A 17,742-nucleotide genomic window follows, 5' to 3' on the forward strand; every position below is an offset into this window, starting at 1 on the left:
TTCTCTTTCTATTATTACAATATCATTTTATGGTTATTATTTCACTTCTTACTAGCATCCGGATGCCATGGAACGTTGGAGGGTCCCTTCGTTTTCAAGTCAACCGTTTCTAGACAACCCAAAACGGATGACAATTGCCACGTATAGCCAAATACTCCAACTGGAAATCAAACCTACACTGTAGAGTCGACTCACTGGAGCTCATCATAATTTTACGGTGCCCTACAAGCATGTACTCATGGAAGCAAATGCAAATTTCAAAAACAAAACCAAAAGAAAAAACAACAACAAGTATAAATGTATAAATAAATAATTTCTTTTTATCAATTTCAACAGTCCGATGAATTAATTGAAAATTTTCTATATTTATAAGGTGCTTCAGGGTGTTTGCGCATGTGCCAATTTAAGGCATTTCGCTGACGACATCTATACTCACAAAAGTCACACTTTAGAGGTTTTTCGTCCTTGTGGATTAAGAGATGCACTTTGAGATGTCGCTCTGCTGCAAACTCTTTCGTACATCCGGGCCACGAGCAACGAAATGCCCGGATGTTGAAGTGCTTTACGCGTACATGTTCTTGTAGATGAAAATTTTTCATAAATTTCTTGTTGCAGCCGTCATATATGCAAAAGAACTCTTTCATTTTGTCGTGCTGTTCGCGTATATGACGTGACAACTCCATGTTATTCTGAAAGAACCTTGGGCAATCACCAATAGTGCACTGTACTGTACGGTCTAAATGTAACTTCCGATGATAACGGAGTGCTTTCGCAGAGTAAAGAACTTTGTCGCAACTATCACACACATAATGGTTAGCAGGAGTTGTGGGACTGTTAGGGTGAAATTTATTTCGATGGTCATAAAATTGTGTGAAAGTCCGAAACTGTTCGACACATAGATCACACAGAATATTACCATTTTGTATTTGCAGGCAGCAACTGAAATCGTATTTTTGACTGGAGAAATGGGTATTACATCGGTCACATTCCATCGGTTCCGGTGGGTTATCGTCTTCAGTAACTGGGCTCTTTACCCAGAAGCATTGGTACTCCATCCCACATGACTGACAGAAGAATCGCACGGGAACGTGTTGCCTTTGATGCGAGACTTTTTCGTCTGAAGAGACAATGTCGTTGCATATTTTACAGTGATAAAGCTCTTGGAAAAGATTTTTACCTGATGAAAACTCCAAGAAATCATCTTCAGTCTGTCGGTCATCAGACGAATTTGAGTTGACATCGTTACAGTGCAAGGACTTTGAGGGACTGTCAAGAATCTTTCCTTCCCTCTCTTTTAATACTTCGTTTCCGTCTTCTTCCTCTTCTGCATCTTGTTCTTCATCGTCTTCATCATCATGTTCATGCATCTGAGTTGGAGAAAGCTTCAGCAGTGGTTGGTGTTGTTTCAGTGTCTGCAGCTGTTGCACATTTTGTAACTGCTGCTGTTGCTGCTGCTGTTGTTGCTGCTGTTGCTGCTGCTGCTGCTGCTGTTGCAGTTGTTGCTGTTGTAGCTGTTGTTGCAGCTGTTGTTGAAGTTGCTGTTGAAGTTGCTGCTGTTGTTCTTGCATCTTCTTTTGTTGTTGCTGTTGCAACTGTTGCTGCTGCTGTTGTTGTAATTGTTGTTGTAGCTGTTGTTGCAACTGCTGTTGCTGAAACTCCAGCTGCTGCTGGTTTATCTGCTGTTGTAATGGAGACGTGATAGATTCCGACTGCACTGGCTGGGACAATCTCGAGCTCTTCCGGCCTCGAGTGCCACCATTTCGCCGTGTTCTGAACGCTCTCGGCCGAATTCTGAATGATGTACATATAAAATTAGCATTCGGCTTCATGAAATCATTGGCAGAATGCGACTTGCGAGGCTTTATGTTTTTTAAAGACTTAGGAGATAAAATCATTTCTTGATATAATGATTCTGATTTTTTAGGTTCCAAAGGTGTTTCAAAATGTTTTAATTTATCGTTATCTTTGTCTCCAATAACGTTTGCCGGAGAATCAGGTATGATTTCAACGCAATCCTTCTCGTGAGATCTTTTTATTTCTGGTTTGATATTGCTGCTCATCGCTGGAAAAGGTGTCGGCACTATTGAACACTCACTCTGATTTTCAACCTTAAGTTTTTTTTCTTCGTTAATTTGGTTTACGTTTAATTTCGGTTTTTTATCTATCAGTAATTGTGTGAGCATTGGCAGTTTCGGTGGCCTTCCTCTTCGACGAACTGGTTTTCCTAATGCTGAAATTCCAGTATGAGGATAGACCATAATAATCGACTGCTGGTTCGAACCTGTTGTTTGGGTACTAGTCTGTCCTGCTGACGTCATTGTTACACACTCTCTCGGCGATGAGATATTACCCTGAGCAATTGTAGTAACTGTTACAGTTGAAGATGGAGTGGATTGAACATTATTTACAGAATTTGTTGGTAAGCATGATGTTTGCATTTGCTGCATGGTAGGAAAGAACATAACAGTCTGCGTATTTATAGGCTGAATTGGTACACTCGAAGTGGTAGGGATTACTTGTGACACAGGGGCTGAGATCAACTTTTCAGGCTTTGAACGAGATCTTTTGTGAGAAGAAAGTTTCAAAATGCTAGTGTAAACACCAGGAAAGATATTACTTTCAGCAACTAGTTTCAATTGGTCTTGTTCCAAGGGTTTGTTCGGTCCTATTTGTTGAGATGGATCGATTTTGGGTACAGGCAACATGGCTTGAGACATTATAGGTAATCCTATTGGATGACTCCCTTGCGGAATAGTTGTCAAAGTTGGAAAACCCATTGGATAAACATACATACAGTTATCATTTTTCTGTAATGTTACCACATTTGTTGGAACTGGAACTGGTCTAGGTCCTTGCGTTGGGATTGAAAAATAGTTGCTAGCGATTTGTGGCGATGCCTCATTGAGGCAAGGCGAATTCAACTGTGATGGCAAAATTAATTGAGTTTCATTACAATTTGGAACTTGTGTTGGCAGTTGCTTCACATTAAATACCTGAGACGCTACATCTGGACGTATCTGTTTATCAGGTGTGACATTCATTATCTCAGGTGATGAACTATTACTTTTAATAACAGTTTGGTTAACATCAAGTTGAGTGGGTGCTAGCTCTGGAGATGGAGAATTATCTCTATGTGCTTGCATTCCAAAATATTCTGTACGGTTACTTTTCTCATTTTCAACGTTGACAGTATGAATATCGTCCCTACAATTACTGCTACTTTGATAGTGCAAATGCTCATTTTCTGGTGATGGTACAGGTGATGAAGTTAGAGATGTATGTGAAGAATGTGGTTCTAATTTTACAATACTTAAGTCTAATGGCGTTTCACTGTCTGATTCTCGGTAGCTTCCGTCATCTTGGCAATTTACTTTATTGTTTGGTGTATAAATATTCTTCGAATGATCGACTGACTTTGTTACTGTATGAACATTTCTTAAATGGTTTGCTTTCAGTGAAACAGGCTGACAACTAGAATAGTAATATGGATTTGCTACATTGGATGGTTGGCAGATTCTTGTATCTGTCGTGTTTATAGTATTATTGTAGAAGACATTGTCTTCACAAACTGAATTATCATTTTCATGTTCTAATTTAGACTGAAATAATTTCGATCCATGTACCACATCTACTCCGTAGCTGTCATTGAGGGACGAATTTTCTTCCTCTTTGCAGACGACTTTAGCGACCTTAAATCTCGCTGTTACAGGTTTCCTTTTGATATTAAATTGATTTAGTGGGAGATCTTTGTTTCTGGCACACAATTCAGGACTATTGTTACCATTGACCATCGGGATATCTGATTCGGTACTTAAACTGGTATTTAAGTCTGCTATGGTAGTACTTGGGGAACACTCATAGCAAGAAGACACGTCTTCTTTCTTAATGCGTTTGCGGTTAGCATCGATTGCTGCCTTTATTGCCTTCTCAGAATAGTCACTTGTAGATATTTGTGCTATATTTTCTTCTGGCAAAACGAAGTTGGAACTGTCTGGTTCTTTCAGTCTGAAATAACACCAGTAATTGAAGTGAAAACGGCAATAAAAATAAGAGAGAAATTATAACTTATAAAAATAATTAAACGTTTGAAAGATTTTAAAAATAAAAATTAGAAAATAGTATAAAAAATATAAAGTACAATATCCTAAAAGGAATTATCAACTCTCTATTAATTTATTTGTAGATCATAAACAAAGACACTTTCAACTTAACAGAATATTTGAAAGCAAACATTTGAAACATGAACTTTTAAACGACTAACATAAACAAAACAATTGTAGTGAAACATCACTATGAATGTGTAATTAGATTCCTGTATGCTTTAACATACAACCATGGGAGTTGGGTAGGGGCTTCTCTATATGAATTGACTAAGCCTCTATATATTATTCAAAACTATATACTACTGTTTGACTTAACAAATGGCGACCAGTTATGAAACATTTGGGAATTGAGAAAACTAGCCCGATAGTAACATAATCGATTCATTCTAGGTTTGATCGTGTGTGCTTGAATAGATCTACAAATGTAATTACAATTCCTACCACATTTTTCCTTAAGTAAATTGGATGCTACAACTCTAATGGTGAGAGAATTCATTAGTGTTAATAGGTTAATGTCTCTAAAGCGAAATTGAAATACACCAGTCATAAATACAAAGTAATAATGATTTTTGATTTAGCATATTTAAGCTTTATTAATCCTTCTGTTTGTTTCGTTAGTAGTTAATTTGTTGACCTCAGAATGACAGAATTTTGGAAGCCGTGAAGAGTAAAATAAGATGTCGCTTCTGTATCACTTCATCTCCGCCTCATTTGAATGGGAGTAATAAATATTTATTTTGAATTTACGCAAAGTATATCAGAGATGGACAGAATCGTAAATTATACTCAGCGTAATACCGGTAGTCACTTTATCGACAAGTCACACCTATTTAAATTCAGACAGTAGAAAGAAAAGCCTGCGTCTTGAAATACATTTAATCGGCGTTCTAGTGTTTATCAGAACTCTCAAGTTCATGATTCGGTTTCGATTCCTGTCTGAAGTTTATTTTGCTAAGTTTGTTAATATACTTTAACGCTACACAAACTTATTATTTCTACCTTATAAATGACTAAATGGCGATATGAGCATCGATTGAAAAATGTGTGTGTGCGTGAGTATATGATGTGTTAAAATGTTTTACAAGGAAATTTATGTTTGTAGCAAGTAATGTCAACTATAACTATATACAACGTCGTATAAACAATGCGGAATGTATGAACAGAGAGATCGTTAAACTTACTTATGAAAGTCAGTGAGCAACTTCCTCATCAAAGTGGCTGAGTCTAATTTAGTTGCATTCTTCAAGTTTTCGAAATCTTTAAAAAGATCAATAGGTATTGTTATATTTTGTCCAGCAATATTTGAAACCATTTCTGTTGGAGATTTCATTAAAGTTTCTGGAATTAACTGAAATAAAAGAAAGATAGTGTTAGGAAATTGCGATAAAATTGATCGGCGGAAGTTCAAAGAATTACAGAGAAATTATTTAAAGGATAAGACTTCAAGGGAGTAACAAACTTTTCTAAAAATATTTAATGATGAAGATATCAATTTCTTGCCTTGACATAATTCCACAAATTCAAAGGTAAGATTCAATCGAATCGATCCCATTATATTATAAATGCTCCGGAGCATGAAATAGCAAAGTTAACTCTGATGGCATTTGAACTCAGAATGCGAAGAAACAAAGACAAAAGTAAGTTTGTACGGTACTTGCTCTTTGGTGCTATCTTTCCGACAGCAAATTCAGCGGTGTCTATAAATATCATAAATCACCCCAAGGTATTGTAGTAGTTTATCTGATTGGCACCACTCAGTGGCGCAATGTTCTGAGATATCCTTGAATTGGGACGATATGTAAAAAACAAAATATCTTATCTGCTAGCACAAATCAGGATGTTGGCTCACTTGGTGAGATGCTTAATTTAGATCATACAAATTTCCAATCACAACGTTCATAATTATCTCCTTTATGACATAACATCAGTTAGGGGACCAACATTTATGTAGTCGATCGGCCTGCTAGAAATCTCCCTCAATCTATACCTTATCATCTTGGAAAAGGAAAAAAAGATATATATTGGATGAATGATGTGGTTTAGATACTAAACTTGAAAATATAATGGAATGGCTACGGTTTCAGTTATAAGCGCGCTCGGTTAGAGATGAACAAATCTAAACAATAACAACATCAACTGTAAGTACGCGAATGAGATATCCTCAAATTTGAGAAATAGAAGATACTAGTTCCAAATTTTGGCACAAGACCAGCAGTTTTGGGGAAGAGGTAAGTGGATTACATCGACCCCAGTGCTCAACTGATACTTATTTTATCGACCCGAAAGGATGAAAGGTAAAGTCGAACTCAGTGGAATTTTAACTCAGAACGTAAGGACGGACGAAATACCGCTAATCATTTTACCCGGCGTGCTAACGATTTTGCCAGTTTGTTGTCTCAAGATATTACGGCTGATATATTCCGTATAGAAAAATACATATCATATACAGCCGCATGTAAACACGCATACAATGTGTACATATATCTTCACAATTTCATGATTTCCTACATATATTAGCGTATGTAGAAGATGCGCAGCATTTGAAGAGAGACTCAAATGAACATCTTACAGACTTTGTTTAATTCGACAGATGGTGGCATTAATGGCTATTTAAACTGGCTAAATGTAAAATAGAATAATTGACCCAAATGTGAATACAGTTGCCGGATTTGAATTTCTAACAATTTTTCTAAATTCATATAAGAATTACGGAGGGACTTTGGGTATTCGGGTACTTTGAAAATACTTCATGGGATGGCAATCAAGCCATTTGACAAAGCATAGCACCTCTACAGCCACTCTTCCAGGGATACGGTGAAGTCACGGGATTGCAGCATGGCGGATTGTGAAGAGGTAGCAGAAGAGTTCAACTGAGCTAACAATATTCTTACATTGATGCTGAGCAAAAGAATCCTAGAAGATCAACGGTTAGGATCACCAAGCTCTATCAAGAGAGTAACTGCAATACATCCATGGGGGTGGCATTCCTGGTTGTGTAATCAGCTAATGAAATATTCACGATGTCTCAAGCAATCTATTCAAACTCATACTAATGGAATTGGATGGTGACAGGGAGTTATGGGAATCCGCGAAAGCAGCACGACTACGAAGAACTGATGGACTGGTAGAATTATGGGATCACCGTCCTTTCTCTCTCGGGGGAAAATTCTACTTGTCATCCTCCCGGGGTCGATAAATGAAGTACAAGTTTAGTGAAATAGTTGTGACCGTTTTGTGTTTTTTTATAAAACATCTTAAGAATTAAATTGTAAAAGAAGACTGAGACCAAACCTGATGAAGGAAAATCATTGTCGTTATTTTCGAAGACGGCAACAGATCTTAAGATTGATGTCCCTTATGTTTTATACTTTCATATACATAAATACATGCAAGTACGCGCGCGCACACACACACACACACACACACACACACACACACACACACACACACACACACACACAGAGTTTACTGTTTCGTTAAGAAAAGATCGACAAAAAAGTATTCTAACCAGTGAGAAATAAATATCATTTAATATGCACTGCATTAAAATAAGAGCTGCTAATAGTTTCTTGCCATTAAGACACGTAGTTAGGCAGGCTGTTATAACATATTTTGTGTCTTCCAGCAATCTATGGGGTCTGAGCTCATGATTTGTTCTATTTGAAAATCAGGATGCTGGTACATGGGAAACTACGAAAAATAAAGCGAGAACAAGGTTGATGCAAAAAGTGAAATGAAAAAAAAATGGTAAGTAAAAACAGAAAATGAAAAGAAAAAGAAAATTAGAGTTACGACCCCTTTGACAGTAGAAGTCATAATTAAGTTAGTTGTAGAATAATTCAACAGAGAAGCCTCCAGAGTCTGCGAGACAGCTGCTCGATCTGGAATAGGCGATGTCCTCCAGTTCGTCAAAAGAACTTTGTTCATATACTTGCATTTTCATATACTGAAAATTTCGGATCTGGAACTAAGTAGTGTGGTGGAATTCTTGGATCTAAAAATATCCGAGAATGCACTATTTCACTTTCAGACAAACCAATGAACGAGCATCTAACGACTTTTATTTCACAAATTGTTTTTTTGATAAATGAGATTTTGCAAAATGTTGTATTCAGACACCTGCTGCTGCTGCTGCTGCTGCTGTTGTTGTTGTTGTTGTTGTTGTTGTTGTTGTTGTTGTTGTTGATGTTAAGGCGGCGAGTTGGCAGAATCGTTAGCACGCCGGACAAAATGCTTCGTGGCATTTCGTTCGCCTTTTCGTTCTGAGTTCAAAAGCCGTCTCGGTCTACTTTGCCTATCCTGGAATCGATAAAATAAATACCAGTTGAGTACTGGGATCACTGTAATCGACTGCCCCCTGCCCCAAATTTCAGGTCTTGTACCTATAATAGAAAGAATTATTTTTATTATAACTTAGGCGGCGAGCTGGCAGAATCGTTAGCACCCTAGACTAAATGCTTAGCGGTATTTCACCCGTCGCTACGTTCTGAGTTCACATTCCGCTGAGGTCGACTTTACCTTTCATCCTTTCCAGGTCGATAAATTAAGTACCAGTTGCCTACTGGGATCAGTGTAATCGATTGTCCCCCTCCCCACAAAAATTATAACTTCTGAAGTCTTGAGGAAGGAGTATTGGTCATGACCTCTAGAGACAGGCCCTCCGGGATCGGTGAGTTTGACGCCATTAATGTTCCGTTGACACTGTTGCAGGAGAATACCTTCTTGAAAAGCATGAGCTGAGAGAAGATTCCAAAGAGCGATGTTCTGGGGAAGAAAGCACTGGTAATAATAGTTACTGCTAGGCCGAGGGTGTTAGACAGGTCAAAAATGGCAAGAGGTGGAAAGTTGAGTGAGCGGGAATGTTTTAATGAAGTGGAATACCATCAGCCTTCAATTGGAAGTATATCGCTGTCTTAGCTTTGTAGGAGCCTCTTACACCGAAGTGCTCGTCACAACTTTTCATATTTTGGTTGTTTTTAAATGCAGCAGACAAGGTGTGTAACGTTACTTGCAAAGAGCCAGTCTTTGTTTGATATGTCCTTTCGCAAAAGGAGAGAAGCTTTTCAAAAACAAATATTACACTCCATCATCCAGAACCCGATCCTAACTAAAGATGTTACAGATAGAAATATCAGTGTATGGTGAATTTTGATTCGTCAATGCCCAGAAAAAGCATGTCATATTTTATGAACTTCCATAAGAAATCGAGTAGTTACATAAGATCTTTGAAAAATTTGGAACTTAGTCAATTGCTATATATCACTCTAGTATCATGTTGTGCGCGCATACACAATTTATAAGTTCAGGCGCGCGCGCGTATATACACATATATCTTATATATAAATGGCAATTTCTGTCTTTCTGTCTGTTACCATTTTACTGCCTAAACCAGCGAACCAATCTTCAATAAACTTTGCAAACATATTAAACTAACACCCAGTTCAATAATAGACTAATTAGATTTCAATAAAAATCTATAATGTGCCCCCTAGGGGGCTTGGGCGAATTATATGATAAAATGAGAAGGGTGCAAAGAGTATTAATATGAAGGAAATATAGAAATATGCTGACAGAGTGAGGGTGACTGATATCGGGTAAAGGGAGAACAGCGTTGTCTAAGCGGCAATGGGATAATAACGTTAATACAGCTGTCATATACACGCCACGCTGCATACATACTTCCATAAATACATAGATATATGCATACACACACACACACACACACACACACACACACATGCACATAAGTAACTTTTAAAATGCCGAGGAAGGGGAAAAAGGTGAGGAATATGTAACTTTAAGGAGAGAGGGAGAAGGTAGCTTTTCTACTGTCCATAGGAAAGAAACACTCGCACACAGAAAGACAAACAGACACACACACATACATACATACATATGTCTACTATACACCGTTTTAAACTCGTGATTACTTGTGTGTACGTTTGTAAATGTGTGTGCGCGCGCGCGCGCGATGTCCTATAACCGTCTGTCTCTCTACTTTTGTAGGGTCTTCTCTTTTTCTGTCACATATTGTGAGATTTCAAAATTACATCAAAAGTTTCAAATTCGGTATATTGAAATAATTTTCCACGTAAAATCCGATTTTGCTATTTAATTATTCCAGAAAAATAGCAGAAAAATGTTACTGAAGTTTGAAGTTTAATCATTTTTACCTAATCAGAAAACAGAATTTGGAAGCTGGCATTTTCTGCATGATAGCTGTCTATCACAAAATGAAAGCAAAATCATTACGAGGAGGAATTTTTATTAAACAAACGAAAGCAAAGCATTACGACGACCAAAGTTGTAAGAACTTCCCAAGTTTTGTTAAGTTTTAATGAATAAGATCATGTGAAACGGTCCAACAGACATGTAAATAGTTTAAAAAGGAAAAAGAAATTCCCAACAAAGTTTTTTTACGGAAAATTGCACAAATCTGTCCTAATCAAGAGGCGGAATAAACAAAAATTCATATAAGACATTCTATTGTAAAAATTTCCTCGCAACGAAGGGCCATTCAGCTAGTATGTGTATATATATATATATATATATATATATATATATATATATATATATATATATATATATATATATATATATATATAAAGTGTAGTATATTGCCACTTAAGTGTGGCTGACCCCTAGGGGTGGATGTTACTGTTGCTTTTAGCCCCAGGAGGACATCTCCTCCAGCTGGCTTATCGACACACGACTGTGTCCTGTTTGCCAAGGGAGTTATCCCTCTCACCACGACCAGCAGCACGAACGTATCCGGATTTCAGGGTTATTTCCCTTCTTCGGCGTTCGACAGCTGATGACCTTGGTGAGAGAGAAAAACCTGGCAAAATCTTATATCTTCTTTTCCAGTGACATTCTTCACTGATATTGAAAAGGTGAAAACAAGCAATGTTAATTCTCTAAATGAAGTATTAACAGTAACTGCACGATAAAGTGTAGTATATTGCCACTTAAGTGTGGCTGACCCCTAGGGGTGGATGTTACTGTTGCTTTTAGCCCCAGGAGGACATCTCCTCCAGCTGGCTTATCGACACACGACTGTGTCCTGTTTGCCAAGGGAGTTATCCCTCTCACCACGACCAGCAGCACGAACGTATCCGGATTTCAGGGTTATTTCCCTTCTTCGGCGTTCGACAGCTGATGACCTTGCTTGTTTTCACCTTTTCAATATCAGTGAAGAATGTCACTGGAAAAGAAGATATAAGATTTTGCCAGGTTTTTCTCTCTCACCAAGGTCATCAGCTGTCGAACGCCGAAGAAGGGAAATAACCCTGAAATCCGGATACGTTCGTGCTGCTGGTCGTGGTGAGAGGGATAACTCCCTTGGCAAACAGGACACAGTCGTGTGTCGATAAGCCAGCTGGAGGAGATGTCCTCCTGGGGCTAAAAGCAACAGTAACATCCACCCCTAGGGGTCAGCCACACTTAAGTGGCAATATACTACACTTTATCGTGCAGTTACTGTTAATACTTCATTTAGAGAATTAACATTGCTTGTTTTCACCTTTTCAATATCAGTGAAGAATGTCACTGGAAAAGAAGATATAAGATTTTGCCAGGTTTTTCTCTCTCACCAAGGTCATCAGCTGTCGAACGCCGAAGAAGGGAAATAACCCTGAAATCCGGATACGTTCGTGCTGCTGGTCGTGGTGAGAGGGATAACTCCCTTGGCAAACAGGACACAGTCGTGTGTCGATAAGCCAGCTGGAGGAGATGTCCTCCTGGGGCTAAAAGCAACAGTAACATCCACCCCTAGGGGTCAGCCACACTTAAGTGGCAATATACTACACTTTATCGTGCAGTTACTGTTAATACTTCATTTAGAGAATTAACATTGCTTGTTTTCACCTTTTCAATATCAGTGAAGAATGTCACTGGAAAAGAAGATATAAGATTTTGCCAGGTTTTTCTCTCTCACCAAGGTCATCAGCTGTCGAACGCCGAAGAAGGGAAATAACCCTGAAATCCGGATACGTTCGTGCTGCTGGTCGTGATGAGAGGGATAACTCCCTTGGCAAACAGGACACAGTCGTGTGTCGATAAGCCAGCTGGAGGAGATGTCCTCCTGGGGCTAAAAGCAACAGTAACATCCACCCCTAGGGGTCAGCCACACTTAAGTGGCAATATACTACACTTTATCGTGCAGTTACTGTTAATACTTCATTTAGAGAATTAACATTGCTTGTTTTCACCTTTTCAATATCAGTGAAGAATGTCACTGGAAAAGAAGATATAAGATTTTGCCAGGTTTTTCTCTCTCACCAAGGTCATCAGCTGTCGAACGCCGAAGAAGGGAAATAACCCTGAAATCCGGATACGTTCGTGCTGCTGGTCGTGGTGAGAGGGATAACTCCCTTGGCAAACAGGACACAGTCGTGTGTCGATAAGCCAGCTGGAGGAGATGTCCTCCTGGGGCTAAAAGCAACAGTAACATCCACCCCTAGGGGTCAGCCACACTTAAGTGGCAATATACTACACTTTATCGTGCAGTTACTGTTAATACTTCATTTAGAGAATTAACATTGCTTGTTTTCACCTTTTCAATATCAGTGAAGAATGTCACTGGAAAAGAAGATATAAGATTTTGCCAGGTTTTTCTCTCTCACCAAGGTCATCAGCTGTCGAACGCCGAAGAAGGGAAATAACCCTGAAATCCGGATACGTTCGTGCTGCTGGTCGTGGTGAGAGGGATAACTCCCTTGGCAAACAGGACACAGTCGTGTGTCGATAAGCCAGCTGGAGGAGATGTCCTCCTGGGGCTAAAAGCAACAGTAACATCCACCCCTAGGGGTCAGCCACACTTAAGTGGCAATATACTACACTTTATCGTGCAGTTACTGTTAATACTTCATTTAGAGAATTAACATTGCTTGTTTTCACCTTTTCAATATCAGTGAAGAATGTCACTGGAAAAGAAGATATAAGATTTTGCCAGGTTTTTCTCTCTCACCAAGGTCATCAGCTGTCGAACGCCGAAGAAGGGAAATAACCCTGAAATCCGGATACGTTCGTGCTGCTGGTCGTGGTGAGAGGGATAACTCCCTTGGCAAACAGGACACAGTCGTGTGTCGATAAGCCAGCTGGAGGAGATGTCCTCCTGGGGCTAAAAGCAACAGTAACATCCACCCCTAGGGGTCAGCCACACTTAAGTGGCAATATACTACACTTTATCGTGCAGTTACTGTTAATACTTCATTTAGAGAATTAACATTGCTTGTTTTCACCTTTTCAATATCAGTGAAGAATGTCACTGGAAAAGAAGATATAAGATTTTGCCAGGTTTTTCTCTCTCACCAAGGTCATCAGCTGTCGAACGCCGAAGAAGGGAAATAACCCTGAAATCCGGATACGTTCGTGCTGCTGGTCGTGGTGAGAGGGATAACTCCCTTGGCAAACAGGACACAGTCGTGTGTCGATAAGCCAGCTGGAGGAGATGTCCTCCTGGGGCTAAAAGCAACAGTAACATCCACCCCTAGGGGTCAGCCACACTTAAGTGGCAATATACTACACTTTATCGTGCAGTTACTGTTAATACTTCATTTAGAGAATTAACATTGCTTGTTTTCACCTTTTCAATATCAGTGAAGAATGTCACTGGAAAAGAAGATATAAGATTTTGCCAGGTTTTTCTCTCTCACCAAGGTCATCAGCTGTCGAACGCCGAAGAAGGGAAATAACCCTGAAATCCGGATACGTTCGTGCTGCTGGTCGTGGTGAGAGGGATAACTCCCTTGGCAAACAGGACACAGTCGTGTGTCGATAAGCCAGCTGGAGGAGATGTCCTCCTGGGGCTAAAAGCAACAGTAACATCCACCCCTAGGGGTCAGCCACACTTAAGTGGCAATATATTACACTTTATCGTGCAGTTACTGTTAATACTTCATTTAGAGAATTAACATTGCTTGTTTTCACCTTTTCAATATCAGTGAAGAATGTCACTGGAAAAGAAGATATAAGATTTTGCCAGGTTTTTCTCTCTCACCAAGGTCATCAGCTGTCGAACGCCGAAGAAGGGAAATAACCCTGAAATCCGGATACGTTCGTGCTGCTGGTCGTGGTGAGAGGGATAACTCCCTTGGCAAACAGGACACAGTCGTGTGTCGATAAGCCAGCTGGAGGAGATGTCCTCCTGGGGCTAAAAGCAACAGTAACATCCACCCCTAGGGGTCAGCCACACTTAAGTGGCAATATACTACACTTTATCGTGCAGTTACTGTTAATACTTCATTTAGAGAATTAACATTGCTTGTTTTCACCTTTTCAATATCAGTGAAGAATGTCACTGGAAAAGAAGATATAAGATTTTGCCAGGTTTTTCTCTCTCACCAAGGTCATCAGCTGTCGAACGCCGAAGAAGGGAAATAACCCTGAAATCCGGATACGTTCGTGCTGCTGGTCGTGGTGAGAGGGATAACTCCCTTGGCAAACAGGACACAGTCGTGTGTCGATAAGCCAGCTGGAGGAGATGTCCTCCTGGGGCTAAAAGCAACAGTAACATCCACCCCTAGGGGTCAGCCACACTTAAGTGGCAATATACTACACTTTATCGTGCAGTTACTGTTAATACTTCATTTAGAGAATTAACATTGCTTGTTTTCACCTTTTCAATATCAGTGAAGAATGTCACTGGAAAAGAAGATATAAGATTTTGCCAGGTTTTTCTCTCTCACCAAGGTCATCAGCTGTCGAACGCCGAAGAAGGGAAATAACCCTGAAATCCGGATACGTTCGTGCTGCTGGTCGTGGTGAGAGGGATAACTCCCTTGGCAAACAGGACACAGTCGTGTGTCGATAAGCCAGCTGGAGGAGATGTCCTCCTGGGGCTAAAAGCAACAGTAACATCCACCCCTAGGGGTCAGCCACACTTAAGTGGCAATATACTACACTTTATCGTGCAGTTACTGTTAATACTTCATTTAGAGAATTAACATTGCTTGTTTTCACCTTTTCAATATCAGTGAAGAATGTCACTGGAAAAGAAGATATAAGATTTTGCCAGGTTTTTCTCTCTCACCAAGGTCATCAGCTGTCGAACGCCGAAGAAGGGAAATAACCCTGAAATCCGGATACGTTCGTGCTGCTGGTCGTGGTGAGAGGGATAACTCCCTTGGCAAACAGGACACAGTCGTGTGTCGATAAGCCAGCTGGAGGAGATGTCCTCCTGGGGCTAAAAGCAACAGTAACATCCACCCCTAGGGGTCAGCCACACTTAAGTGGCAATATACTACACTTTATCGTGCAGTTACTGTTAATACTTCATTTAGAGAATTAACATTGCTTGTTTTCACCTTTTCAATATCAGTGAAGAATGTCACTGGAAAAGAAGATATAAGATTTTGCCAGGTTTTTCTCTCTCACCAAGGTCATCAGCTGTCGAACGCCGAAGAAGGGAAATAACCCTGAAATCCGGATACGTTCGTGCTGCTGGTCGTGGTGAGAGGGATAACTCCCTTGGCAAACAGGACACAGTCGTGTGTCGATAAGCCAGCTGGAGGAGATGTCCTCCTGGGGCTAAAAGCAACAGTAACATCCACCCCTAGGGGTCAGCCACACTTAAGTGGCAATATACTACACTTTATCGTGCAGTTACTGTTAATACTTCATTTAGAGAATTAACATTGCTTGTTTTCACCTTTTCAATATCAGTGAAGAATGTCACTGGAAAAGAAGATATAAGATTTTGCCAGGTTTTTCTCTCTCACCAAGGTCATCAGCTGTCGAACGCCGAAGAAGGGAAATAACCCTGAAATCCGGATACGTTCGTGCTGCTGGTCGTGGTGAGAGGGATAACTCCCTTGGCAAACAGGACACAGTCGTGTGTCGATAAGCCAGCTGGAGGAGATGTCCTCCTGGGGCTAAAAGCAACAGTAACATCCACCCCTAGGGGTCAGCCACACTTAAGTGGCAATATACTACACTTTATCGTGCAGTTACTGTTAATACTTCATTTAGAGAATTAACATTGCTTATATATATATATATATATATATATATATATATATATATATATATATATATATAATATACACAAACACACGCAAGTATGGGTGTGTGTTAAGAAGCTGGCTTCCCAACCACATGGTTCCGGATTCTGTCCCACTGAACCTTAGACAAGCGTCTTCTAATATGGCCACGGGCCAAAGGCCATATGAGAGGACTCGGTTGACGGAAACAGTAAGAAACCCGTCATGTGTGTGTGTGTGTGTGTGTTGGAATGACTGCATTACTTGAACCAGAAAAGATGTAGGCTGATGCAAGGATCTTTATTTATAGAAGATTATTCCGAGTTTTCATTTTCCATCGTGTATTTATTTTACTTTGAATACCTCGAAATAGTATCTGAGCATTTCAATCTAGTGCAAATAAACCAAGCTACAACTCCAAATAACCGTGAATACACAAATGCAAAAAGCCTACCGCGCGCGCATTTAGTCATACACCTATCTATAGACGCGCAAACTCACGATTTCTTTCGTCACTGAAACGTTATAACCCGCTCTTTCGGTTGTCAGCATATCATCGTCGTTTGTAATTTTCGGTGGCATTCTTTAGTAGAGCAAAATATTCACAGTTACCAATTAATCTTCGATGAGAAGGAGAGTAGTAGCTGTGGTGATAAGGCCATGATGACGCTGATGATGATAATGATGATGACGATGATGATAACGTAGGTGGTAGTGGTGGTATCAGCGGTAATGGTGATGGCACTTGGTTGTGGTGAAGCTTATACTGTTGTTATGACGATAACGATGATGGTAGTGTACATGTTTGGGTCATGTGTCAATAGCAATCGGTATAAAAAGGCGTAGTTGAGTTTACTTTAAGGATTGTTGTTGTTGCTGTTGTTGTTATAATGGTGGTGGATTTTGTTGCCGTTAGTTCGCTGTAATGTACATTTTGTTGTTGGATATAAATATATAAACAAATACATAAAGAATTAGTTCCTTCACTATATACTTATTCTAGTCTTTCTTTCTTTCTTTCTTTTTTTCTTTCTTTCGTGTTTTCATCAGTCAGAAAACATTTGGCTTCCTGTTTTGAAGCTGCATAATAAAATGTCAGACAACTTTCCTGCTGAATCACTGTTAACGTAATTCTACATTAAATTGCAAGGTAGAAATAATTCCTCTTGAATTCTTTACGCTTTTTGCCGACGTTGCTAACGTCGTTGAAAGCTATAGAAGATAGTCATTAGCGATATCTTTATTTGCAAGGAGTAATCAAACCAATACTCAGTATACTGTAGAGGAACAGGTTAATAGAAAAATATGTTACTGCCTTTTTATTTCGATGAAAAATTTAAACCAATTCTTTCAGTCGTGTTTATAATTCTTTTATAGCAATCTGTCATAAATTATGAGTTCATGGTAATGGTAATGTTTGTAAAGCAACGGCAGTAAATGCGCATGAAAATTATTTTTAGGACCAAAATACATTGGATTAGACAATATTATTTCTAGACACACTTATGATAATTACTATATTTGAACTGAGTTCATATGAGTAATATAATAAGGTTATTGACATAGGTAAATTTACTCGACTGATACCTCTACGCCATAAGCGTGGCCTTGTGTTAATGTTAGAAAACACAGAAGAGGTTATTCACTTAAGAACACAC

At 39.3% G+C, this 17,742-nt stretch overlaps 1 protein-coding gene across 3 annotated transcripts in view; it reads right to left on the bottom strand.

Moving 5' to 3' along the window:
- Positions 1–294: 294 nt before the first annotated feature.
- Positions 295–17,742, bottom strand: part of LOC106868642 (uncharacterized) — a 74,508-nt gene continuing 57,060 nt past the window's right edge. For all 3 annotated transcript variants that reach the window (XM_052966361.2, XM_089349170.1, XM_089349171.1), the window contains 2 exons: positions 5,285–5,451; positions 295–4,005 (listed from right to left, as the gene is read on the bottom strand). In XM_052966361.2, coding sequence (XP_052822321.1) covers positions 330–4,005; positions 5,285–5,451 — 3,843 coding nt within the window. In that variant the 3' untranslated portion in view covers positions 295–329. The remainder of the gene's footprint in view (positions 4,006–5,284; positions 5,452–17,742) is intronic.

This window comes from Octopus bimaculoides, chromosome 3 (assembly GCF_046866305.1).
Source record: "Octopus bimaculoides isolate indiv1 chromosome 3, ASM4686630v1, whole genome shotgun sequence".
Taxonomy (NCBI): domain Eukaryota; kingdom Metazoa; phylum Mollusca; class Cephalopoda; order Octopoda; family Octopodidae; genus Octopus; species Octopus bimaculoides.